This window comes from Abramis brama (genome assembly GCF_963993115.1).
Source record: "Abramis brama genome assembly, chromosome: 15".
In the NCBI taxonomy this organism is placed as follows: domain Eukaryota; kingdom Metazoa; phylum Chordata; class Actinopteri; order Cypriniformes; family Leuciscidae; genus Abramis; species Abramis brama.
The window spans coordinates 507,141-534,857 of record NC_139977.1 but is presented as its reverse complement, the minus strand read 5'-3'; the positions used below and the strand labels follow the sequence as shown (position 1 = coordinate 534,857).

General features: G+C 41.6%; 1 protein-coding gene across 2 annotated transcripts; it reads left to right on the top strand.

Moving 5' to 3' along the window:
• Positions 1–4,526: 4,526 nt before the first annotated feature.
• Positions 4,527–27,306, top strand: macroh2a1 (macroH2A.1 histone). 2 transcript variants are annotated; one of them, XR_014609358.1, is made up of 10 exons: positions 4,527–4,704; positions 5,709–5,884; positions 11,004–11,110; positions 11,387–11,578; positions 14,103–14,183; positions 20,185–20,275; positions 23,697–23,786; positions 24,174–24,348; positions 25,759–26,506; positions 26,852–27,306. XR_014609358.1 is itself a non-coding variant. In XM_084138005.1 (9 exons), exons 2-9 carry the CDS (start codon positions 5,713–5,715, stop codon positions 25,922–25,924), a joined length of 1,074 nt encoding a protein of 357 aa, XP_083994131.1. In that variant the 5' UTR covers positions 4,527–4,704; positions 5,709–5,712; the 3' UTR covers positions 25,925–27,305. The 2 variants fall into 2 exon arrangements, 1 of the variants encoding a protein (XP_083994131.1); XM_084138005.1 differs by having other exon boundaries at positions 25,759–27,305.
• Positions 27,307–27,717: the final 411 nt, after the last annotated feature.

The following is a 27,717-nucleotide window of genomic DNA, read 5'->3' as shown; positions in this document are numbered from 1 at the left end:
TGCAGCAACGACGATAGGCAACTCCCGACCAGCTGACACTGACCGCAAAACGGCTTCAGCAGCCGAATCAGCCGCGGCCCTTTTTGCGGCGCTCACGACAGCAGGCTCGGGAACCGTGCCTTCAGCAGCTGGTTCAGTACCAGTACCCTGAGTTGAAGCGGGCTCTGGGACAGCGCTTGAAGTAGCGGGCTCTGGGACAGGCAGAGATGAAGGAAGAGAGGCTCCTTTCCTCCTCTTCTTTCTCCTAGGTCGCGGTGCAGAAGTCATAGCCGGACTAGTGACCGGTTGGAGAAGCTCAGCGGGATCTGTGACTTGAGTTGGACGGGCAGTCTCAGGCAGCGCAGACTCGGTCGAGGATGACTCCGACAGAGAATCCCACGAAGTCCGTCTCCCTCGTTTGCCACGAAGATCAACGGGTGTGGATAAGACCTCGGGAGAAGTGGAGTGGGCCTGCTCCCCTTGAGAAACGACAGCCAGGACCCGACCCTCCAGGATTACGGGCAGCTTGGCTGGTGGCGACAACACGGTGGGACCCTGCGGCTCCTTTCGACACAGACAGTTCACCATGTCCCGGAACGGGCGGTGGACCAGCCTCTCCCGTTCAGCCAGAGGTGGGGGAACCTTGAGGCCAGCAAGGAAGTAGCAATTTAGGAGGATATCAGGTAAGAAAAACCTCCTCTCTTCTGCGACTCGAGCGTACTCTTTCAACAGCAGCTCACCCTGAGGGGGAATTGGGAGCTTTCCCCCACTCGAGTCGGAAATGGTCTTGAGCCACCAGTCTTCAAGAAGATCCAATTGCTGATCGAAGGCAAACTGTCTGCTGGGTTCTGCTTTGGTCGGTTCATTCTGTCATGTGGATGAAGGTAGATGAACCCAAAAGTAGGGATGGCTGACGCGAAACAGTCGTTCCGAAGCTTTGCAAGATCCCGAAGCGCAGATGTTTCGAAACACTGATCCGAATCGTGATTCAAAACACCAGTCACGTGACTATGGCCAAACGAAGTCTCGAAGTGTTTCACTAAGTGTTTCATCAGGTGTGGTCTGCCGAATCAGCGTTTGATTGACACGGTCGGGAACAGACCACACAATCGCACATCTGTATAAAAGTGAAATCAACGCATATTGACCTCGTGGGTTTTTGTCAGAGTAGTTTGATTTTGAGATAGCGGATTTTTGGTGATATAGTGACATTGCGATTTGATTATTTATAGGCTATTTAGGCTTACATTTAAATTTACACAACACATTGACTGATAGGCTAGAGACAGACAGAGTATACATATAGTGACACATTAATAGATACATAGATATAAATATGAAGAGTTCAGATGCAAAAGCCTCTAAGTGCCATCTGAAAATTTCTTCTAGAATGGTCATTTTTATCAAACTCGTATATTTAAGTTCAGTAATTTCACTTTAATGGCAATGAAGATTACCTATTAATTGTCATTTAAGTGAAATTACTGAACTTAAATATACAAGCTTGATAAAAATGACCATTCTAGAAGAAATTTTCAGATGGCACTTAGAGGCTTTTGCATCTGAACTCTTCATAGACAGCTAGATTAATAGATAGATAGATAGATAGATAGATAGATAGATAGATAGATAGATAGATAAATACATAGATTATAGATACATGGATACATAGATTATATCTAGATACATATATAGATTATAGATACATAGATAGATTCATATAGATAGATACATAGATAGATAGATTTGGATAGATAGATAAAATGGAGGCTCCCCAGAAGAGATGCCTTATATCTTTGGTGTGGGAGCATTTCCGTTTAGAAACCCCAAATAAAGTGAGATGTGTGTATTGTGATCGGCAGCTAGCCTACTGCAACAATACATCATCCATGATGCGCCATTTGAGGAGCACTCATCCTGCCCTGTACCTCAGCCTGCTACTGACACTGCTGGGCCATCTAAGCAAAGTATGCATTGTTTGAAATATAATTATAATTGAAATATAATTACAAACTTTTGGGACACTGTTTAGAAAGTGTGCTTTGCTGATGCGTTCAAACACAAATCCTGGTGAGCAGTTTCAGTCTGTGTTATGTTATGTAATCTGAATCATGTAATATATACTTCATATATGCCGTTAGTTTAGGATTTGTTACTAATTGCTGTTTTCATTTTTTATTCTTTTTAGAGCCAGAAATGTCAACATCAAACCCATCATCATCATCATCATCACCATCACCATCAACATCAACACCAACACCAGTAGAAACACAGGACAGTTTATGGGAACTTTTTGATACTCGTATCCATCAAACCCAGATGATACACAATGCTACAGCTGATGCCACAGTGGAAGTGAAAAAATACATCAACGATGCGTATTTGCCCAGAACTCATGATCCCCTAACTTACTGGAAAGAGAGAGCAGTAATCTTTCCTCATTTGAATGTCCTTGCTAAAAAATATCTTTGCATGCCAGCAACAAGTGTTCCTTGTGAGAGGATTTTTTCAAAGGCTGGAGAAATTATCTGTAAAAAAAGAAGTAGGCTAAGTCCTTCCACAGCACACTGTAAAAAAAATCCCGTTGTTTTTACGGAAAAAAACTGGCAGCTGTGGTTACCAGAACAATACTGTAAAAAACACATCAAACCGTAAACATACTTACGGAGTTACGTGTAAATTTAACATTTTAAACATGTATATTTTACATTGGATTTCAGTAATATGATATAATGTTATATGACCTATTGAAGTATTAATATCTGTTTTGTACCATAGTATTACACTGACAAACCAACAATCTCAGCAGTAATGAGAGTTACATGAATGATCAAAGCTCATCACAAGTAGTTCTTCTACAAGAGAGTTAATAATATATACAGAAGGTGCACAGTGTCATTCACACAAACATTAAACACCATCATGGTAACACACATGAAATTTTAAAAATACAATAAACATTAATTTAACAACATTAAATGTAACATAAACCCCTAATGTACATAACTGATTATAAAAAAACTAAGAAAACTATGACGAAACATAGTTATTTCAACAAAAATACATCAAATGTGAAGTGTCACGCAGGGAATTGTGGGAATGTCAATTTACGTTTTTTCACTGTAAATTATACAATGACTTGTTCGTTTTTACTTCCAAAAACTGTACATTTAACGGTATTTTAGAGTAAAATGACATTAAATGTACAATTAGATCTATCACAGTTATTTACCGTATATAGTACGGAAACTTTCTGTTAACCAATTAACAGTTTTTCACTGTAGCATTTTTACAGTCTTTTACTGTTAAAATCACGATCATTTTTTACAGTGCAGAGAAATTAATATTTTTGAATAAAAATCTCTAAAGAAGTGAGACATTGTGGCTTGATTTCTTTTATTAATAATCATTTTGCAGAACCAAAATAACATTGTGCACAGTGAGGAGCCTACAGATTACAAGCTTCACATATTAGAAAAATACAATAATAAAAAAACAACACATTTTTTAATGGCTCGTCAAGGTTGTTTCAGATCAACACAGGCTGCTCGATCTGCCCACCACTAGTCAGAACAGTCTGAAGGTCTGACCCGAGTTTGGAGTTTGTAGAGGTAAAGCTCTAGGAGGAGTTAGAGTTGAAAAATTTGGGGTCAGAAGAATAATAATAAGTTTAAATAGGATTTCAGTAAGTTGGCCTTCTCAAGCCAACTTAATTACTTTCCTTGAACCCATTGTGCGAGTTCACTTTAATACCGCGTGCTTTACATGTTGCTGCTGATTGGACTGCAGTTCTGACACACCCACCAAACAAGAGAAAACGTATCTCAAACCCCGGTGCACGCCGTTTCCAGGAAACATGACGTTCAACCCGGAAACCGTAGCAAAACGTTGCGCACCGTTTTGAACTTGAACCTGCCCCTGGTCTTTATATATGATGAATTGACTTGATAATGTTTTTAAAAGAACAGGTTATTTCCTGCAGGTCATTTCTCCATGTCTGTAATCTGATCCAATATGGACGTGCTGCTGTAGTTGTTTGTCTCCAATACTTAAAGACTTAAGAGGCTATTTATTTTCAAAGTGAAACATTTTTACTTGTGAGCAAATTTGGTGAATATAAAGCTTAATATGATTCAGATAAGTAATAAGTTTGCAGACTTCATGTCTAAATGTGAAGCTATAAAAGCAATTGTTCTTGTAGTAAGCAAAATAAAATATAAAATCACCATTTATTACAGTACATACACAAGCTTAAAGTGTCAGACCCGGGCCTAAAGAAAACATTAAGAAGTAACTGTTACATGTAATCCGGATCATGTAATCTGATTCCAGGGCGCAGATATTGGCACAGATTAAAACTAGCCTCTAGTTTTAAAGATTAGATTTATTCTCTAGATCAAAACCATGCAGACTGGTTTATGAAACATCAAAGATTGGTATGGCATCAAATCTAACTGTAACGCACAATCAAATGTAACGCATGTATCAAATGGAAATGTAACGCATATTTATCAACTGTTTTACCCAACACTTTTATAGCAGATGTCATGTGACTTGTGGGCGCGCGCAGCTGGGCATCGGTCAGGCGCGTGCTCGTCTCCTCCGCGCGCTCTCTGCTGATCGGGTGTGTGTGGATCGCGCTGTGGATTGTGTGTGTCGGACGCTGTTTGAGCTGGTCTCGCTGTAGCAGACAGTAGTGGACTGAACTCGGACACACTCTCTACTGTAAGACATCAAGTGTCATCAGTGCATGTGCTGCTTTAACACACTTTCAGGAGACTGTCGCGCGCTGCTCGCTCACTGACGGACGCAGTTCCGCGGCCGTGACTCAGGAAGTTCCAGCTGTCATATAATCATTGGAACAAACCAAAACATCGCCTTTATGTATCGCCTAATGAGACGCGCGTTATGATGTAAACACAGTCACAGTGATTCTATTTCTAATCTGATCACATAAACTCAAAACAGCGCGTTCATTTACAGTGTCGTCAGTTCTGTTTTTAAACGAAACCCGATGCTTAAATATCTTAATGTTAATGCTGTATTGTATCAAACTCGTTTTAGTTGTTGTTATGCAAAAACACCTAGATGTATTCAGCTTTTCAATACAGAATAAAAATGCATATGCGACAGCTTCTAATCTATAATTGTTTGAATCTTAAAGGGACAGTTCACTCAAAAATTAAGTTATTATGTCCTCACTCTCAATTTGTCCCAAACCTGTATGAATATCTTTCTTCTGCTGAACACAGAGGAAAATATTTTGAAGAATATGGGAACCAAACAGATTTGGATCACCACTGACTTCCATAGTATTTTTTTTCATACTATGGAAGTCAATGGGTGTACCGTTCAACTGTTCGGTTAGCCATAATTCTTCAAAATATCTTCCTTTGTAAATGATGACAGAATTTTCATTTTTGGGTGAACTATCCCTTTAACTAGCACATTACTTTTTTTATTTGCACATAAAGATCTTTGGAGGCTTGTTTTATTCTTGAATTAATATTCAGTTCCAGCACACTTTGGTGATTATAATGCAAAATCAACAAAATACACTATTGTCTTTTTTACAGCAGATTTTGAATTTGTCTGATAGTTTGCATCATTGATTCTGTTATTTTCCTGTTTGTTTTGAAACGATCTGTACTGTATATAGAAGTAAAGCCGCCTCGACTGCTGTGTGTGTGTGTGTGTGTGTGTGTGTGTGTGTGTGTGTGTGTGTGCAGCATCATGTCCAGCCGGGCTGGGAAGAAGAAGATCAGCAGGTCGTCGCGCTCCGCCAGGGCTGGAGTGATCTTCCCCGTCGGCCGGATGCTGCGCTACATCAAGAAAGGGCTTCCCAAATACAGGATTGGTGTCGGAGCTCCGGTTTACATGGCTGCGGTACTGGAATACCTGACCGGTAGGACGAGTCTCTTATTCTCATCAGTGTTTCATGACCTTACTCCTGTCAATGCACTTCATTAGAAGTCCTAAAGTGAGACACAATGAACAGTGTTCTCTGTAGGGGTAATACATTTTATTTGTGATTTCCATCATCAGAAACTACAGAGAACATACTGTATGCTCCACTATCCCAGCGAACAGGGAATGTTCTGGGAAAGTTCTCTCAAAGTTATGAATAAACATTCTTCCAGTAACGTAAATAGAACGTTCGTTCCAAGCTATCTGGTCTTTTCTGGTCTCTTCTGGTCTATCATTTTACACAAAACTTTAGCACAAAAACATTATTTATACATCATTCGGTAAACGTTTTTTAAATGTTTCAGAATGTTCAGAGAGCATTCAATAGTAGTAATGTTCCCATAATGTTTGAAGAATGATGCAATGGAATGTTCCCTTAACGTTTGTATAAACAAGAAAAAAAACGTTTTAAAAAACTGAATGTTTCAGAAATATTCAGAAATAATGTTTTCATAACTTACATGGGACCTTTTTATGCAAAACTCACTTCTACATGGTGTTTGAACATAAATGTATGTTGGCAGTGTGTGTCCACAACCACCCTATAATGATAAAAATCCTCCCACTCCTCTTTTTAAATCCCCATGAATCATAAGCAGTGTCTCAGTATAAGCCGTTTGCAGATTGTAGCTTTTGGGACGTCACATATGTTTAGGCCCCACCCATGACTGCTGACAGACCCTGCCCTATTAGCATAAACCCCGCCCTCAGTGATCTGAACACAGTCCGCATGTTCATCTCCTCGCCAGAGCATTTAACAGCAGCGTTCAAGTAAGACATGTATTCTTATTAAAGCTACTAAAGTTATTCAGGCAAGAACAGTGAGTGATTGTCTGTTTTTCTTTTGTTCTTTGATTCATATTAACAGCATATACTGTATAGCAGTAGGTTCTGTATATTACACTGCTGTCACTTTAATACACAGATCTAATATAGTCAAGTCAAGTCACCTTTATTTATATAGCGCTTTTTACAATACAGATTGTTTCAAAGCAGCTTCACAGAGATAACAGGAAAATAATGCAACAAAGTTTGTTTCTAGAAGAAAATAGCGTCACAGTCCAGCTTAAGTAAGTTCAGTGATGGTTCATTTTTCATGTAAAAAAAGTTGCTAATTTAGTTCATTTATATACATAGCTGCCCTGGAGAAAACGTCTCAGGTTACGACTGTAACCTTTGTTTATATATATAAACAATATTTATAAGGGGAGCCTGGAGAACATGTCAACAACTTATCATCTGAAGGGACTGTTCAGCAGGCATCCCACGGCATGGCGAAAGACGCAGTGTGACGTTCCCTGTTCTGAGGGAACAAATGTAAAGGTGATGATACACAGGGCAACTTTTTGAGCAATGTTGCTGGGCAATGTTGCCGTCAACGGGCAACCAGATGAGACACAGGGCCCACGACCGATCTAAATCATCCAGATAGAAATGTATTGCCCATTTTCAATGGGAAAGTGTCCAAGCAACAATCGCTCGGCAAGATTGCCCAGCAACATTGCTCAAAAAGTTGCCCTGTGTATCATCACCTTTACAGTCGTAACCTGAGACGTTCCCTTTCGAAAGGAAAGTCACACTGCGTCGATATGATGCTTTGGGGAACGATATACCAACGCCACCATGCTGAGGGGAGTGCATGCCAAATTATGGCTGTGACAAAAACGTAAAAAATGGCAGTTTCACTGAAATGCTAAAACACTCCCCCTTCGGGTCACATACAGTATTCCCTACGGCCACTGCCACAGATATAAGCCTCAAAGAGGCCTCCAATACAATGAAGGCCTACCAAGGCCGCTCAAAGGCTTGGAACCAATAGCTTCCATGTAAGGGGTTCCTTTAAGGGAATATGGCCAGGGGGTCTAAAGGAGTCCTGTCCAATCACTCTCTGAGGGGGACATGAATTCAACCCCACATGCAACCAGGGAGGCTGACCTGGTCTAATTTACGGACCTAGTCTTGCCAACAACCCGTCTGTTTCCTAAACAGAGTCTCTAGCATATTTCGCCTCACTTGTGGAGGCATCCGATAGGGAGGACTGCAGATCATAGAAACCGGATCATAGAGATGGGCACCCTGGAGAGTGGAACTCAGCATAGCACTTCTAACCCTTGCAAACGAGGGGAGTGACTCTACTCGATCCCAGATCTACACAGTGCTTCAGGCCCTAAAGGGGCCCTAATAAGGGGAGCGGCTCCAGCTCTAAGGTTTACATTGCCAACAGGCAGTGTACTCAGCAGAAAAGCTATCGACCCTTTAAAGCAAGGGGAGGACAATCTTATGCTACCAGACTATCGGGAGGCCTACTGTAAGGCCTACAGCTTCGAAAGTCATAGGCGTCAGCCCAGGCAGTGCTTCGGCTCTAAGGGAGCATACTCAACCATCCCACATGAGAGGGAGTAACTAATCTGTCTCTACCTGAGCCTGGGTGGTGAAGGGTGATCTCATACGAGATATGGGTAGCAAAGTACTCTAAATAATGACCCTAAAAAGGAGAGTACTAACATGACCCTGAGGAGTGTATCAGGGTTGAGGCCTATTAGCTTGTATTTTTTACAAGACAGATTTTACATTCTCTACTAAACCTAAGTAAATCGAGGCCACAGTAAGTGGCCAACAACATTCAACCTTATGACTTTAATGCTTTTATTCAAGGGGCTCAGCAGAAAAAATCCTATTTAAATTTTAAGGCCTAGCTTGATAAACTAGCTACAATACTCAGCTCTAACGGGCGGAGGCCTGAGCACACCGCTTCTTACTTTCTAGAGGGAAAGGCCTGACAACGTCCATGAGATATCTGCATGGGAGGCTTTTTAAAGATAGCCTGCTACCTATGCTATCTACCCTGTAGCACTACTAGCAATTTTATACCTAGCGCAAAAGGCGGGCCTTGGCTAGACGACACATTTAGTAAGAGGAGGCCAGTTCTAGGAAAAACTATATTTACAGGAATAAAATCTCCTGATGGGCTCTAGCTCTTAAGGAACCTACCTTACTGAGAGGCTCAATGCGAGAATGCTTAGCAGACCGCCACCATTTTCCTAGTTACTAAGCCTAAGCCAGATATCGAGGCGGCCCAGTGAAGGCTGACACATGAATATTATATGACTGAAATTCAGAGCTATAATCTCAAAACGACTCTCAAAGTGAGAGGAGAACTACTGCTCTAGTATAAGGTGGCTATGAAGGTGGCCCAACGAAGGCCCAATGCTTGACTCTGTAGTTATATCTGGAGCTAGACAGAGTGGTGGCGTCAGTAGAATAACTCCCGATAGGGCCATCTCACACAAAATGTCTGTTTGATGCTCAGATGAACGATGGCCTCACTAGAGAATGTTCCATATAATAAAGCCAATCTGTTCACTACTAAAGATTGGCACTACCCACTACATAAGCCCGTCGACTCTAACATAAGAGGAGGCCTTTGGGAAGGGTATGCATAGTCTACCTATATATGGGAACTTTAGGGCCCTAATTTCACCATCCTATAAAAACCCTACCTAACAACTCCTGTGATACTTTCTAACAGGGAACCGTGGTCTACTATTCAACCTTACTAAAAACTCTTGTAACGGGAGGAGACCTGCAGAGCTAAACCTGCTGCCCATAGAGCGATGGCCTATACGACATTCACAAATGGAGTCCTGTACCCATAAGAGCTCGAAAGAGCGCACTTACTACCATACCCGACGCCAGACTCACAGACGGGTTCCTAAATTGAAGGAATAACTCATCGTAGGTCCAGCCTTAGGGCTGATGCAAGAAGTGCTTGGGGTGAGAAAGCGCAGTGTTATGTGGTCCAAATCTGACAGCAGATCAGCCTGGTATGCTTGCAACACCGGCATTGTGTGCAAGGCATCACCAGTCAGACCTGCCACCGCGTATGCCCTGCCATTTCAGCGTGATTTTCTCTTTTTTATTGCTTAAAAGGCAGGGCCGGAGCACTTAGTGTCGGTGTCTCTCCAGCCGCGAGATAGTTAGCACACATCTCGTCAGTTGGCGCATTGACACATACCCGTGTTCGCGTATCCCCTCAACATAAGTGTAGTTTGTGCGCTGATGTTGATGAATGCGCACTGACTATGGGTTCTTCCATGCCTTTTTGATCTCGTTGTGTAGCTGACAGACAGCTTTATGTGCGCATGATTTGGGTGTGTGCACTCAGCAAACCATATATCAGAAGTTTAGACTGATATGGCTTTAAAACGCATGCAGATAATAAACTTTCATGATGATGAAGAACTGCAATGTCACGTGTGTGTGAGATTATAATCAAAACCAAACAGATGTTTTAGTTTTCGGCAGAGTATCCGAGGCACGAGCTGTACAGGCTCCGCCCTCTTCTGGAAAGGGGGTGGAGCAGCAGCTCATTTGCTATTAAAGATACATGTACAAAAACAGCATGTTTTTCCTTTCACTCAAAAATTGTCATTCACAAAATGGTATAATATTGAGGTATGAGGTATTTTAAGCTAAAACTTAACACGCACATTCTGGTATCTTGTAAAAAGGGGCATAATAGGTCCCCTTTAAAGGAAATGTTTTTAGATCATATTGACAGTGGGAGATGATGTTTTTAGTATTTCCAGAATGTTTTTGTGATATAGAAAATTATTGCTTTACGCAGGAGCGCGGGAAGATGTTTTAGGTTCACCACATATGAATAAGAAACAATATTGAGTGTATAAAACACGCCAAAACTCCACGAAGCACAGCAGGCGTATCGGTGAGAACACTTGTTTAAACCGCAGACACACACCAGGACATTTGACTGCACATTTCTGATATTATTGATACTGCTCGCGATCGTAATGTAATGGACCGGGGTATTGATCTGTTTACCCTGCCATATACAGTAAAAGAGTCTGAACAGCGACAGGAAATATAAATTAACACAAAGTAGCTGCCCTACTTCCGGCTGGCTTCACGCGGGCAATTATTATTTCAAACACGGGCTTGTACAGAATGTTCTGGGTCTTGTGGTTCAAAGTGCATTGTGGGAAATACAATGCCAGAGTATTTCCCACAGTGAAGCTCTTTCTGCGTCATTCTTTCAGCTGAAATCCTGGAGCTGGCGGGAAATGCAGCCAGAGACAACAAGAAGGGCCGTGTGACGCCCAGACACATCTTACTGGCCATCGCCAACGACGAGGAGCTTCATCAGGTATATCACATCTATTCTAGACGGCTTCTTTTGGTCGCCAGTGGCACTTGAGTGGTCAGATCAGACAACGACAAACATGCAAAAACACAAGCCTGTTTCACACTCCATGGTAAAACATATGCTGTAATATAATGTGAACTGAGAAAACAATAACTCATTTATTTAATTATTGGCACTGGGAAGGTAAGTACCATTTTGACCACTTTCCCGACGGGCCAGTGGAATAAAGTCCTCAGTGTTGATCCCTGGGATGTGTTTTTGGATGTGTGTGTGCAGCTGCTGAAGGGTGTGACCGTCGCCGCCGGCGGAGTCTTACCCAACATCCACCCAGAGCTGCTCTCCAAGAAGAGGGGCTCCAAAGGAAAGCTGGAGGCCGTCATCACTCCTCCGCCAACTGAGAACAAGACCAAGACCGCCAAAAAAACAGTTGTCAAGAAACTGGCCACCAAAAAGTCCACACGAGTAAAGGTACTCAATGAACACTGGCCAATCCTTTTATTCACTAACCACCCACTAACTAGTTAAAGCAGGCGAAATCAGCACTGTCATTCATGTCCATGCAGACGTGCCTCCTTAGGCTCGATACAGATCCAGTTTGGCTGGTTACTGAACATGTGTGTAAAAGGAATGTTTGTGTGCACTTTCTAGTGATCATGCCAGCCGATGATGATCAAATGATGAGCATTATAACCCAATGTGCACTTTCATCATTAACTCGTGTAACTGGTGCAAAAGCTGTGTTCAATATCCTTACAGTCAGCATTAGTGAAGCCATTCAGTATCAAAGACATCAGACGACTCTCCAGTTATCTTATTATTGACTACTTTAAAGCTACACTGTGTAACTTTTTAAGTTGATTCTTAGCAAAAAACACTTTGTTCTATCAAAAGTATATGTGCTCATTCATGTGTAATTACTTCCACCAACTAATCAAGTATTCTCGTAAGCGTAGAATCTGCCATTTATAATACATACGAGCGAGTCGCTCAAATGGCGGCAGCCATGTTGCGCCTCCATCTTAAAAATACATTCGCCAAAGAGGGACATACCTGGAAATTCAAGCTTCGCCTTTCGCGTTTTACACTCAGTGACACCGTGACGAATGCGAGGGGGAGATTACTCGCGACTGCCGGCAGATTTGAAAGATTGCTGAAGATGGAGGATCACGCCTATTTTCGAGGACAGAGTCGCCAAGGAAGCGAAAGAGAGAATTAAAACGTCAACGCGACAGGCAAATCAGCAAGACCAAAGTTAATATTGGAGTAACTTTTCCCAGATGGAAAGAGCTCATGAGGAGCAAAGATTTTAAAACGGACACCGAAGTTGCCTGCTTTCTTCTCGACAGGTAATTCAGCCTATTTGTGTAAATTCGAAGTTGTATAGTTGCTTGTCTAAACATGGTTGGTTGTGCATAACGCCAGAACGACCTCGAGTATAACTTGCGTTACTTTTCCTTGTGTCAATGGTGAAAAAGTATTGTTTACCTTGTAACATAAATCTGTGCTGCGACGGATCACAGGTGATGAATAGTTTTAAAGGCGCAATTTTTTAAGCTATATATAAAAAAATAGCTTTATATATATTGCCTTACACTATTAATCTCGTTCAATATACAGAATAACGAGAGCACTGATACTTTACTAACATTAGCTTGCATTCGTTTGGGATAGCTGATATTAGCAATGAAATGGTACCAAAATAACGAAAACATAAAATTATTATTCATTTTATATAGAGGTCATAACCTACATGTTAACTGACTAAATAACTAAATGCACTTTGTAATAGTTTTCTAAAGTAACCTCATCACTTGAAGGAACACTCATGGACGAAGTCGAACTGGAAGCCATGTTAATCTTGGAATAATACGGCCACCGTAGGAGTTAAAACGCCCTCCGAATTAAAAGGAACAGAAACTAATATTCACTGGGTAGTCATATACAATTTCACCGCTAGATGGGGGAAAATATCACACAGTGTAGCTTTAAAGGATTAGTTCACTCCAGAATAAAAATGTCCTGATAATTTACTCTCCCCCATGTCATCCAAGATGTTCATGTTTTTCTTTCTTCAGTGGGAAAGAAATGAAGGTTTTTGAGGAAAACACTCCAGGATGTTTCTCCATATAGTGTCTTCAATGGGGTCCAACGGGTCGAAGGTCCAGATGTGAGTTTCAGTGCAGCTTCAAAGTCTCGACACGATCCAGCCGAGGAATAAGAGTCTCATCTAGACAAACCAGTGGACATTTAAAAAAAAAAACGTAGCTGTGATGCGCCACACATTACGTAATCACATTTAAAAGGTCACGCGTGTTCCGGTTCAAAAAGGAAGATTTTCTCCAACTAACTAGCTTTTTTTAAATGGCGTTTGACTACGGGTACGTTTACATGACAACGATATGCTTAAAACAGAGAAGTTTTTCCTTTGAGTTTTCCACGTACAGATGACACCAGTGTCAAAAAACGATCCCCATTCACACGTATTCGTGAAAACGACTGAAATCCCTGTATTCTGCTGCCAGGCCATTAGATGACGACGAAACGCTATAGACTGAACATGCAATACGCATATGCATGATGTCATCATCCTCAGAAATTCACGTTTCTGTTGTTTACACGGAGACCGCTTTTAAAATCTTGCACTTTGAAACCCGTTTTCAAAAGTTTGCATTTATAGGTGCCCAAAACGTTGTTGTCGTGTAAATGAGCAGCCAAAACGTTTTACGTTTCTAGTTGAAAAAGGTGTCATGTTAACAGCTCCTTAGACTTTGCACGTTCGGTTTGTAAACACTGGATCAGTAGTTCCACCTAAGTCACGCGTGACCTTTCCAAGACGAGCATTTGTGGTTAAAAAGTATCTACATTTTTATTTGTTTTAGAAAATGGCTGATAGTAAATTATCAGGAAATGTTAATTCTGCAGTGAGCTAATCCTTTAAGGCAGTTCAGTCTGATGTTGTAAATCTAGCAACAGTTTGCTGTTGTTGTGACAGAGACGGGCGGCTGATGCGGACGGCGGACCGGCTGATGGATTCACCGTCCTCTCTTCCAAAAGTTTATTCCTCGGACAGAAGGTACAACAGCCTTTATTAAACTCTTCTCTTACTGTAGTACAGTGCTGTCCAGACTCAGAGTTCAGCTCCAGCTTCTGGTTAGCCTAGTTAGCCTTGATTAGCTGGTCCAGGAGTGTTTAACTGGGGTTAGGGCTGAACTCCACAGGACAGTGACTGACTGCTATGGGAACTGTTTAGATGCTCTTTTCCTCTAAATTATTTGCTTTTCTCCTCCTGTTGTTCTGCTGAGACTAGCTGCTAAAACCCAAATCCATCTAGCTGAAACATCTCTAGCTATTAGGGGTGCAATGATTCACTTGTTTCCTCGCATACATCAATCTTGAAATGTGAATTGAAATGAGTCATTTGTTTTGACGTTCGCATTAAAATTAAAATTTTAAATGCATTCATATACATAAAAAAACACACAGAATCAAAACAATAATTAATTAAATCAATCCTGAATATTGAATCTATTCACACCCCTACAGGCTACAGATTGGTTCGCATGAATGCATGAATACTCCAGGAAGCTGAAACACTGCATTTTACACACACTATATGAGATGCTGATTCCTGCCTATTGCACATGCATTTTTACTCCAGAGCTGCTCAGGCCTCGTTAGACGTTATCATAGAAACATAATCCTCATACTGTAACGGGATCCTATTTTACTTCAGTTACAGCTGTTATGTATCTATCATATACTGCCATCATATATATAAAGAAGTCTTATACTCGCAATTTAAACATTCCTTTCACATTATCACAATGAAGTGATTTTAAATGTTAATGAGTAGATGTTGCTGTTATCAGACCCTGTTTAGGGAGGTGGACTATTCCATCACATGTACAGAAGCCCAAAGCACAAGACTATTGAAGGCACACATTTGAGCCTGTGGACTAAAAAAAAGTGAAGTAAGTTTTGATGATATTATGGCGAAATATATTTATTAAATGTTTAAATTGCAAATATCACATACAAATGTATTCATCTAGTAGATAGCAAGCTGATAAGTTAGATGCTAAATAAGCTAGCATAACTTTATTTACCACATAAGTAGGGCTGGGCGGTATGACGGTATATATCGTTACCGTGGAAGAAAATGTCAACCGTAACAGATTTTTTTATTCCGTGTATACCGCGATATGTAAATAAGTAGGCATGGTTAACTCACGTGCAGCGTGCGTGAGACTGAGACACTGATATTTGTCAAAGAAACATGAAGAAAGACCAAGAGGATCCACAAAAGGAATTACGTTTTCAAAATTAACGTGATATTTTCGGGGGGAAGGCGCAGAAGTCAACTAGAGCAGTGCAGCACACTGAAAGTTTAGAGAGATGCACATGCTCGCAACGGGGCTTACTTGACAACAAGTTCATATATCAATATTCTAATGAATAGAAATAACCTTAAATAATGTATCTATCCGTCTCTTATGTGTACAGTTACTTTCAGAGTGGACGCGCAAGCGGTTGCCGTGGTAATGAATATTTCCAAAATTCCCCAGCTTAACTTCCCATGGAAATTTACTGGAAACTTTCCGGAAATTTACTGGAAATTTTCCGCCCCTTTGCAACCCTAAACCACACCCTCTCAAATGACCCTCACAATGTGACAAGCCCCTCTCTGCTTTCTGACCCAATAATAATAATATTAACTAATTTTATGTAGCGCCTGTCTATTGTCTACTAGTGATAGGAGAAATGAAGCTCTGAATCAGTTTCACCAATTGCTTCGTAAAAGGATTCACTGTTTCAAAGCGCTCTACACACCACGCTGGTGGCACATGCTAGTCGAAACTCAAGCATACCAATTTCACATTTTTTCATGAAAGTGTAATCTATTAAATCTACAAGCTTTAGCATTAATTTTCATAAATTGAATGAAAAAATAACCTACTGTCACGTAACGTGGTATCAAAGCTCACGAAGACGATGACTACACAGAATAACTTTTAATGAGAACATACAGGAGATATTCAGGAGAAACAGCACTGACATCAACACAAACATTGATGAGAACGGACGGAGAATGAGGGAGAACACAGGGTTTAAATAATCAGGAGAACTAACCAGATGATTGACAGAACAGCAGAACATAATGACTAATTAGACACAGTAGCAAAGCTAGGTCACAGGGGAGAACCAAAAACTACTAAACGCAGCATTCACGTTACACCTACATTATGAAACTGACCCAAGATCAGTTAAAACCATCAGACTTTCATTCATGTGTTCTCCAGATAACGCCATCTAGCAGTAAACTCAGAATTTTAAGTTTCAGTGTCATACTGTTTCGAACCTTGATAATTACTGAAGCCTGAACTGGAGAGGAGCAGACAGTGGCGAGGGTTTAGTCGTCATCAACGGTTTCAGCTGGCTCTCCCCATGGATTCGACCCATTGTTCTAGTGATCTCTTCCTTCACCAGGCCTGTTGAGAAAGTGTACATTTACAAAATCTTCTCCCATTGCTATTTGTATTGCGACAGGAGAATATCAGGCAGGCAAAAGAGAAATCTAGAAAAAGAAAGAAAAGAGGGAATGGTGAGGCCAGAGTCGGGAAGGATTCCAGCGAGGTAGGTGGCGCCAGTGGAAGTCCTTGATTAAGGAAGAGTCCACAGAACCGGTACCGTAAGAGGCAGGGTAGGACCGCACCAGCCAATTATAATATCTTTCTTAAACTGGAACGTAAAGTCCACACTAGAGGTGTAGTCACTACTAGCTAGTTTGTAACTAAGTCTATTCGGGTGCACCATTTGTTCTTAAGGCAGAACGCAGCTAGTGGGTCATACACTTCAATAGAGGCCTTCACTTATGTAACTTCTTTTGCCTCACATTACTAACGGTAAAAAATATGACAGTACTTAAAACAATAGGTATTTTTATGTTTAAATATCATTCAGAAATTAAAATGCATCAATAAATAGATACTGATACCAACTTAAATAGATACCAATTCTGGATAAATTGATAATCACATTTTTTTCAAACAGAGATTACAATTTTCCCAGGATTCTGAACAGACAACTAAGCTAAATTATATAATTTACTAAAGGTTCTGACAAAATTGCTAATTGCTGCAGTCTATTTAAAATGTTTAATCTGAATTATTTTTAAAAAGAAAATTTTTCATTTGCATGAATGATTCAATGACAAATATATTTTTAACAGTCACGTGTCGCCACCTACTGGTGTAACGATGTAATTGATATAATTGTTATTTAAAGCACCAAATTACTTTCAAAAGGTGATTTTCTCTATTTGAATCGCTTCCGTAGACTTAAGTGATTATATCTGAACTACAAACTTTTATCGCAGTACTGTGATAATAAGAATATTTGTTTCACAGAAACAACGATACTGTGTGGTTGAAACATGATAACTGCTTTCTTTGGTCAGCGGCAGCGCCAACGTAGATCTGAATGTTGCGTTGCGATTTTGTTAAAGCTTTAATAGACACAGGCGAGGCCAGGGCAGTGGGAACAGAGGCATCAGGTTCCTGTGCAGTAAAAAGAGATGGCTGGTAACCAACAGAACACTGGAAAGGGGGCGTGGCATTGCTAACACAGGGAGTGTATTGTGGGCGTAGTCTGCCCAGGTGAGCTGCTGGCTCCAGGACGCGGGATCGTTGGAAGCCAGACTGCTGTGAATCTGCTCCAAATCCTGGTCGCATCGCTCGGACTGCGTGTGGAATCAAGAGGACAGACTCACTCAAGCTGATCTGATAACAGGACTCAGCTTTTCAGGTATCGATGGAAGTGCTTTAAACTGGTTTCTAAATTTCGCTGTTTGCGAGTTCTCATCTGCGTTGATTCAGCCCTTTTTGACAGTGGCGTTCCCCAGGGATCTATATTGGCTTCTCTACTGTTTTCCTTGTGTATGCTTCCGTTAGGTAGTGTACTTTAGAAGCATGGGATATCCTTTCATTGTTATGCTGATGATACCCAGATTTATTTACTATTGAAGAAGAATCAGGGAAATGCAGTCAAATCTCTGTTGGCCTGTCTAGAGGATCTAAAAGTGTGGATGTTTAAAAAAAAAAAAAATTTAAGCTTATAATTGAATCTAAAACTGAGTTTATTGTTTCTGGGTTTTTTTCAACAGAGTTTTTTATTGAACATCAAGTCTGATAAAGGAGCTTGAGAAGGTTATTCATGTATTTATTTCCAATTGAGTAGATTACTGTAAATCTCTGTATATACTGTATGAATGAACCATTCTTCAGTGGTAAGGTTGCAGTTGGTTCAGGTACAGGTAAACGAGGACACATGGCGCAGATTTTCCTCTCTCTTCATTGGCTCCCTGTATAGGACAGGATTGAAGTTTTACTTTTTGTTTTTAAATGGGCTTTCCTGTAGCTCAAACAGTAGAGCTTTGGCGCTTGCAACGCCAAGGTCATGGGTTCGATTCCCAGGGAAAGTAAGAACTGATAAGAATGTAAATGTGTACCTTGAAATGCAATGTAAGTCGCTTTGGATAAAAGCGTCTGCCAAATGCATAAATGTAAATGTTAAATCTCTAGATGACCTGTTCCCAGATCTAAACTAAAGACTCGACGCGATCGTGCTTTTGCTGTTGCACCCCTGAAACTGTGGAACAGTTTTCCTATTTTTATTAGAATCACACCAACAACTATTGATTTTAAATGTAAGCTAAAATCATGCTTCCTTTTTCAGGCATTTAACCCTTTTGGAGGTTTTGTTTTGTATTGTGTATTTGTCATGTCTTGTGATTTATAAACTGTACAGCTAATTGGTCAACGGCTATTGTTGTAAACAGATGAGATGATGAGATGAGAAGAACTAGTTGAGGTTTTCTTGGTATCTCATCTTCCAAGGCTTGCCCAGATTCCCCTGTCTGAAGATCCACGGGGCACTTTGTGATGTGCTCCTGTATGCATTAGTGAAGAGTGTCAAAGGTTTCTATTTACAGCAGCATTACAGAGAATTGTAGCCAATCACAGACAAGCCTGTTGAGGTTCGGGAGTGACAATTATATTAACATATATACACTACTTTAATTCCACAAATGTTAAATTGTATGTTTTTGTATGTTTCTAAGAAAGAAATCACACAAATGAAAGTATTCAGACATGTTTTGGTAACTTTAATTTAGGCAGATTTGTAAACCTCCGAATTAACAGGAAACAAACAGGGAAACAGGATATTTAGTTTTCCCTCTTATGGTTCAGCAAAACACATTCAAGTCCAGTCCGCTTTATTTCTACAGTGCCTTATACAGTGCAGATTATTTCAACGCAGCTTTACAGTGATAAACAGGAAAATAACAGAATCAATTATGCAAACTTCATTAAACACAAGACAAATTCTTCCATAAAGCAGTTTAAAAAAACTAGTCATAATTCAGTTCAGGTCAATAAGTGTAAAGTTCATCAAGTTTGAAACAAGTTCAGTTCAGCTGTACAGCAGCTCTACTGAAGATAATAGAGTTATTATTCAGATCAATTCATCAATTATGAAACAAAGTTGAATCAGCTAAAAGCGGCTCTGGAGAAAACAGTGTCCTCATCCTTCAAGTGTTTTCTTCCATGCCTCTCTCCTGCGATCTGCACTGAGGTTTAGTTTTCCTGAGCTCAGTGTGTAGAGTACGGCCGGCTGTTGTTAACTTCTGCTTTACTCTTCAACCCTGCTGCATCTCTCTACAGCTCAATCTCATTCACTGTCAGATCACTAACCTGGCTGCCTTCAACCCGACCAATGCTGACCTCTGACCTTAAAGATGACTTAGGTGAGCTGTTAGTCGAGCTGCCATGGAGGCTCATGTTCATTCAAACGCTGTATCAGCCACGTGTCAGGATTCGGTCAGCCTTTCCATCAGTCCTGTGTGTGTGTGTGTGTGTGTGGTGCTCGCCTCCATCCAGCTTCTCAATAGATGGCAGTGTCTCCTCTTTACTATTCTCTTCTATATTCCGAGCAGTTTTTGTCTCCTCGTCATGGTTTCACCACATTGTCCACAGCATTTGTCTCTCACTGAATTTGTTTGCCTGTTGTTTTAGCTGCAAGTTGTGCAAGCTGACATTGCCACCATCGAAAGTGAAGCCGTTGTTCACCCGACCAACTCCACCTTCTACATGGGTGGTGAAGTAGGTAAAGGAGCCGTTGTCTCCCGTAGCAGATCCAGTCGAAACCACAGCTCTGACACTGACTGCACACACATACTAATAAACAAAAGCTCTTTCTCATAACAGTATTTGCTCAGTGACAATGAATGCAGAAGGTGTCTGAAACGGCACACTGTGTTCATGCTTGGATCTGGAGTTAATTGATCTAGTGCTGGAGTTTCATGGCTGTGGTTGAGTACATTTGGGTAATGCTTTACTTTCTATTTGGATTGCTGTGGCAATTATTTCATGCTAATATTGTGAGTTCTGTCATCTTGCTTTTTGTGTCTAAACTTTGAATTCTCTTTTTTTCATATACTTGTTTTCCCATGTCTTCACTGATTCTTGTGCCCAAACAAACATTCAGTTTAATTTGTAACCCAACTTTTTAATATTAATAATCATGTTTTACTGAAAACGTATTTCTGAATGTTTTCTGAACATAAAAAACATCCAGTTTTTAAAAATATTTAACATTTTTTAATTTAGTCCAACCAAAATGTTCAAGAAAAAAATCATTTTTGTGCTGATGTTTTGAGAACATTATTAGACACCAGATAGCTCTGAACGAATGTTCTATTAACGTTACTGGAAGAACATTTGTTCATAACATTGAGAGAACGTTTGCTGGGTAAGGGATCAGAACAAGAAGCATGTTCACGGTTCTGTCATCATTTACTCACACGCATCTCCTTCCAAACCCATATGATGTTTTTCTGATGAGGAAATACAGAAGACGAAACTTCTTTTCCTGAAACACACTCACATAAACTCAAATAAAGCTCCTCGATGCGCGTCACCGCAGGTCTGGCAAATATCATTGGTTCTGAAAACCAATCAGAGACTCACACCGTCTCTTTAAACGAGTGCCGGTCAGAGACTCACGCCGTCGCTTTAAACGAGTGCCGGTCAGAGACTCACACCGTCTCTTTAAACGAGTGCCGGTCAGAGACTCACGCCGTCGCTTTAAACGAGTGCCGGTCAGAGACTCACGCCGTTGCTTTAAACGAGTGCCGGTCAGAGACCCACACCGTCTCTTTAAACGAGTGCCGGTCAGAGACTCACACCGTCTCTTTAAACGAGTGCCGGTCAGAGACTCACGCCGTCGCTTTAAACGAGTGCCGGTCAGAGACTCACGCCGTCGCTTTAAACGAGTGCCGGTCAGAGACTCGCGCCGTCTCTTTAAACGAGTGCCGGTCGGAGACTCACGCCGTCTCTTTAAACGAGTGCCGGTCAGAGACTCGCGCCGTCTCTTTAAACGAGTGCCGGTCAGAGACTCACGCCGTCTCTTTAAACGAGTGCCGGTCGGAGACTCACACCGTCTCTTTAAACGAGTGCCGGTCAGAGTCTCTTTAAACGAGTGCCGGTCAGAGACTCGCGCCGTCTCTTTAAACGAGTGCCGGTCGGAGACTCACGCCGTCTCTTTAAACGAGTGCCGGTCGGAGACTCACGCCGTCTCTTTAAACGAGTGCCGGTCGGAGACTCACGCCGTCTCTTTAAACGAGTGCCGGTCAGAGACCCACGCCGTCGCTTTAAACGAGTGCCGGTCGGAGACTCACGCCGTCTCTTTAAACGAGTGCCGGTCAGAGACTCGCGCCGTCTCTTTAAACGAGTGCCGGTCAGAGTCTCGCGCCGTCTCTTTAAACGAGTGCCGGTCAGAGACTCGCGCCGTCTCTTTAAACGAGACTTTTAAACGCTTTAAACGAGTGCCGGTCAGAGACTCACGCCGTCTCTTTAAACGAGTGCCGGTCAGAGACTCACGCCGTCTCTTTAAACGAGTGCCGGTCGGAGACTCGCGCCGTCTCTTTAAACGAGACTTTTAAACGCTTTAAACGAGTGCCGGTCAGAGACTCGCGCCGTCTCTTTAAACGAGTGCCGGTCAGAGTCTCACACCGTCGCTTTAAACGAGTGCCGGTCAGAGTCTCACACCGTCGCTTTAAACGAGTGCAGGTCAGAGTCTCACGCCGTCGCTTTAAACGAGTGCAGGTCAGAGTCTCACGCCGTCTCTTTAAACGAGTGCCGGTCAGAGACTCACGCCGTCGCTTTAAACGAGTGCCGGTCAGAGTCTCACACCGTCTCTTTAAACGAGTGCCGGTCAGAGTCTCACACCGTCGCTTTAAACGAGTGCAGGTCAGAGTCTCACGCCGTCGCTTTAAACGAGTGCCGGTCAGAGTCTCACACCGTCTCTTTAAACGAGTGCCGGTCAGAGTCTCACACCGTCTCTTTAAACGAGTGCCGGTCAGAGACTCACGCCGTCGCTTTAAACGAGTGCCGGTCAGAGACTCACGCCGTCGCTTTAAACGAGTGCCGGTCGGAGACTCACACCGTCTCTTTAAACGAGTGCCGGTCAGAGACTCGCGCCGTCTCTTTAAACGAGTGCCGGTCAGAGACTCGCGCCGTCTCTTTAAACGAGTGCCGGTCAGAGACTCACACCGTCTCTTTAAACGAGTGCCGGTCAGAGTCTCACACCGTCGCTTTAAACGAGTGCCGGTCAGAGACTCACGCCGTCGCTTTAAACGAGTGCCGGTCAGAGTCTCACACCGTCTCTTTAAACGAGTGCCGGTCAGAGACTCACGCCGTCGCTTTAAACGAGTGCCGGTCAGAGACTCACGCCGTCGCTTTAAACGAGTGCCGGTCGGAGACTCACACCGTCTCTTTAAACGAGTGCCGGTCAGAGACTCGCGCCGTCTCTTTAAACGAGTGCCGGTCAGAGTCTCGCGCCGTCTCTTTAAACGAGTGCCGGTCAGAGTCTCGCGCCGTCTCTTTAAACGAGTGCCGGTCGGAGACTCGCGCCGTCTCTTTAAACGAGACTTTTAAACGCTTTAAACGAGTGCCGGTCAGAGACTCGCGCCGTCTCTTTAAACGAGTGCCGGTCAGAGTCTCACACCGTCGTTTAAACAAGTGCCGGTCAGAGTCTCACGCCGTCGCTTTAAACGAGTGCAGGTCAGAGTCTCACGCCGTCTCTTTAAACGAGTGCCGGTCAGAGACTCACGCCGTCGCTTTAAACGAGTGCCGGTCAGAGTCTCACGCCGTCGCTTTAAACGAGTGCCGGTCAGAGACTCACGCCGTCGCTTTAAACGAGTGCCGGTCAGAGACTCACGCCGTCGCTTTAAACGAGTGCCGGTCAGAGACTCACGCCGTCGCTTTAAACGAGTGCCGGTCAGAGACTCACGCCGTCGCTTTAAACGAGTGCCGGTCAGAGTCTCACGCCGTCGCTTTAAACGAGTGCCGATCAGAGACTCACACCGTCGCTTTAAACGAGTGCCAATCAGAGACTCACACCGTCGCTTTAAACGAGTGCCAATCAGAGACTCACACCGTCGCTTTAAACGAGTGCCGGTCAGAGTCTCACACCGTCGCTTTAAACGAGTGCCGGTCGGAGACTCACAGTGGCGTGTCTCCCACAGGGAATGCTCTGGAGAAGATCGGGGGAAAGGAGTTTGGAGAGGCGGTTCTGGAGCTGCGCAAGAAGAACGGCCCTCTGGAGGTGGCAGGAGGTACTGCAGTTTACACTGAAAAACACATTCAGAGAAAACAATCTGACAAACAGGCTCACATGTAGAAGATATTCCCAAAACAAAATAAATAAATAGGTTAATGGATAAATTACAAGGTCATGCATATATGCCACAGATGCTGTAGATGAACCATAACTCAAACTGAACCATGAACTTTCTGAAGTTATAAACACATTCATGCTCAGTTTCCACCATCTGAAATCATCTGGAAGGAAGGATACGTTTGATGAATTTCTGGTTGAGTAAATCTGTGTTGTTATAGCTATGAAGAGCTACGTTTTGATGAATTCCCTCTTTTATTCAGAGCACTCAAACGATAGATTGCAGTGTATGATCTGATGATCTGTGAATCTTGGCTCTCCTCAGCGGCCCTGACCTCGGGATTCGGTCTTCCTGCAAAGTTTGTCATCCACTGTAACAGTCCCGGCTGGGGCTCGGATAAGTGTGAGGAGATGCTGGATAAGACTGTGAAGAACTGCCTGGCTCTCGCTGATGAGAAGAAGCTCAAGTCTGTGGCCTTCCCTTCTATCGGCAGCGGCAGGTACAGCTTCAGCCCTGAACACACACTGAAATCTGCACCAATCTTCAATTAACCCTCAATGCCACCGGTCACAATAGAGTTCATTTATTAAGCTCTAAAAATTGTATTGACTGCTGTTTTAGTGCATTTCCGGCAAATATGGAGAGAATAAAGGGTCTCGATTAAATTTGTGTTGTTTCACATGGTCACATGACCAGAGCAGTTTAATTGAGTAGATGACGCAGCATCAAAGCTCCAACACAAAAGATTAGTGAAGTATGTTAACATAAAGACATGACAAAGATGGTACACATTATCTTTAAGGAGTCTAGTATTAATATATGAATTCACAATTATTCAGTTTTGTTGAGTGTGGTCATAGAATGAGTGAAGATGTTGATGGCAACAATAGTGACCGGTGGGAAAATAAAATTTTTTGTCTTTTATCTCAGTATTCCTATAAGTGTTGTATAAAGGTTTTTATGTTTAATAGTAACCCTAAAATTACATGAAAGAGTTTAATAATGTGTTAAATAACTGGGGGGATATAGGCTATGTAAGAATTTAAAATAAATAAAAATAAATAAAAATAATAACTAATGACACCTCATTTGGATATTTTCATGTCTGGGAAACATTTGGGATTAAACGGGTCAGCCTGAAATCCAATCCATGCGTGTTTTTCTTAATTTGATCTGGTAATGTTTAATCAGAATGTCATAACTGGATCTTCTGATGACACTGATGATGTATGCTGGTCTCCTCCAATCACACAGTGTGCTTAAGCGCTGCCCCTTTCCTTCAGTCCAATCCAAGCTCACGTTCAGATCCGCCTCCATCCCTGATCCACAATTGAACAAAACCCTGTGTGTCATAATCACCTTTTCTCGGATGTATGTCACAATACAAAAGATTTTATTGTGTCGTTAAGACTGTAGAAAATGAGCCCACTGTGCAAACCTGAAATAACTTGATTGTTGCACAATGCACATTTACACTTTTTTCACTGTTTGTATTTATATAGTATACTTTTGTGAAAGGGAGACTTGCAAAATAAGAATTTCATTGTGTGGTAAAACCCTGGTGTTTTACTGTGCATATGATAAATATAAATATATCTTGTGTCTTTTATAACAACAGTAATAATAGATATTTCAAAGTGTTTTATAGAGAGATATTTGTTCAGAGAAAAGATAAAGATCTTGTGTCTTTTATAACAACAGTAATAATAGATATTTCAAAGTGTTTTATAGAGAGATATTTGTTCAGAGAAAAGACAAAGATCATTTTCAGTTCTCTAAGAGACTGATTTGTTTTCTGATCCATTTGAGATAGCATTCATTACTAATTGCTAAACGCTGTATAACTGCTATGTAAAGACTATGCTGTATTTCCTGAATGGCGTTCCGTCATTGGTGTGTTTCTGTGTAGAAACGGGTTCCCGAAGCAGACGGCGGCTCAGCTCATCCTGAAGGCCATCTCCAGCTACTTCGTCTCCACCATGTCCTCCTCCATCAAGACCGTGTTCTTCGTGCTGTTCGACAGCGAGAGCATCGGCATCTACGTGCAGGAATTGGCCAAACTAGACGCCAATTGAAGTAGAAATTTCTGGTGATTAAAAATTCTATAGAGGGATAATTCATTTGGGTGGTGGTGATAAAATTTTAAAAGTTTTTTTTAATAAAAAATCTTTAATAAAAGATAAAAGATTAAAGTTTTGGTACTTTATCATAACCGTACGGTTGTTGCATTCCAGGTGTTTGGAAGTCTTTGATTTACTCTTAATTTTTAACAGAGGGTTTGTTGCATAGACATGCAGCTTCATTTTGCCTCTTGTTGTATCGTGTGTATCACAAATGTTAATATGCATAAAGTGTATATGAAATAATTGAAAAAATGATCTATATATGAACTGAATTATTTATGAGTAATTAATATATAAAAACTGCATTATTGAATTACACTAGTCAACATTTGAAATGGATCAAAACCTTTCATCAAAGTTATACATGTATTTTGAACAATATCCGTTCTTGTCTTAGGACAACTATGATGAACTTTTTTGATCCACTTCATATGTGACCCTGCATCACACAACCAGTCACGAGTCGCACGGGTTTATCTGTGGCAATAGCCAACAATACAGTGTATGGGTCAAAATTATCGAATTTTCTTTTATGCCAAAACTCATTAGGATATTAAAGGGATACTCCACTTTAAAATGAAAATTCTGTCATCATATACTCACCCTCATGTTGTTTCAAACCTGTATGAATTTCTTTCTTCTGCTGAACAGAAAGGAAGATATTTAGAAGAATGTCAGTAACCAGACAGTTTTTGGTACCATTGACTTCCATAGTAGGAAAAAAATATACTATGGAAGTCAATGGTACCAAAAACTGTCTGGTTACTGACATTCTTCTAAATATCTTCCTTTCTGTTCAGCAGAAGAAAGAAATTCATGCAGGTTTGAAACAACATGAGGGTGAGTATATGATGACAGAATTTTCATTTTAAAGTGGAGTATCCCTTTAAGTAAAGATCATGTTCCATGGAGATACTTTGTAAATTTCCTACCGTAAATATATAAAACATGTATTTTTGTGAGTGAACGCAGCACAATCGTGAACATAAATGCACAACTTTAAAGGAGATTTTCTCAATGTTTCGATTTTTTTGCACCCTCAGATTCCAGATTTACAAATAGTTGCCAAATATTGTCCTATCCTAACAAACCATACATCAATGGAAAGCTTATTTATTCAGCTTTCAGATGATGTATGAATCTCAATTTTAAAAAAAATGACCCATGTGACTGGTTTTGTGACAGTGTCACAAATGTTGACTGCTGTATATATGAGCATTGATGACTGACTGCACGGCTTGTGTAATGTGCGGCTTCTGCCAGCAGAGGGAGCCCTTTGTCCAGTGTTGTAATCAGAGCATCTTACATTCATAATACAGACAAAGGAAGTGATGAAGGTTTGTTTATTTCCTTATACCTGGTGTTATCCGAGTGAGTTCTCATGCGTGGTGGTGTCCAGCAGTGCTCCGGCTCTCCGGCGAGCTCTTATCCCGGGGTCATTGGCAGTCAGTGCCGGGTCAGTTTCCCAGCGGATCCGCAGACCTCCTCGAAGGGCACCATCTGAGGACTAATCCTCAGGAAATACGGGCAGCTCTCTCCTCTACTCCTCGCTGGGAAATCTCAGTAAACTCAAAGCATCTGTAGGCACCGCTCTTTCCCAGAGCTCCGGCAGATGATGCTTTATTCCTCGCATGTACAAAGTAAGCCCGGCGGGGGAAGAGGGCTACGTGAAATTAAAACAAACAACTGCGGGATCAGGGAGGGAAAACATCCAGTCCTGAAAGATCATGCGAGTGCACATGAAA

Bases quoted from the DNA above. Each gene is read 5' to 3' on its own strand.
- macroh2a1 (XM_084138005.1), top strand. From the start codon at position 5,713: ATGTCCAGCCGGGCTGGGAAGAAGAAGATCAGCAGGTCGTCGCGCTCC. The intron at 14,184-20,184 runs GTACAACAGCCT...CTGTTGTTTTAG, and splicing joins GTTTATTCCTCGGACAGAAG to CTGCAAGTTGTGCAAGCTGA. The intron at 24,349-25,758 runs GTACAGCTTCAG...GTTTCTGTGTAG, and splicing joins CCTTCTATCGGCAGCGGCAG to AAACGGGTTCCCGAAGCAGA.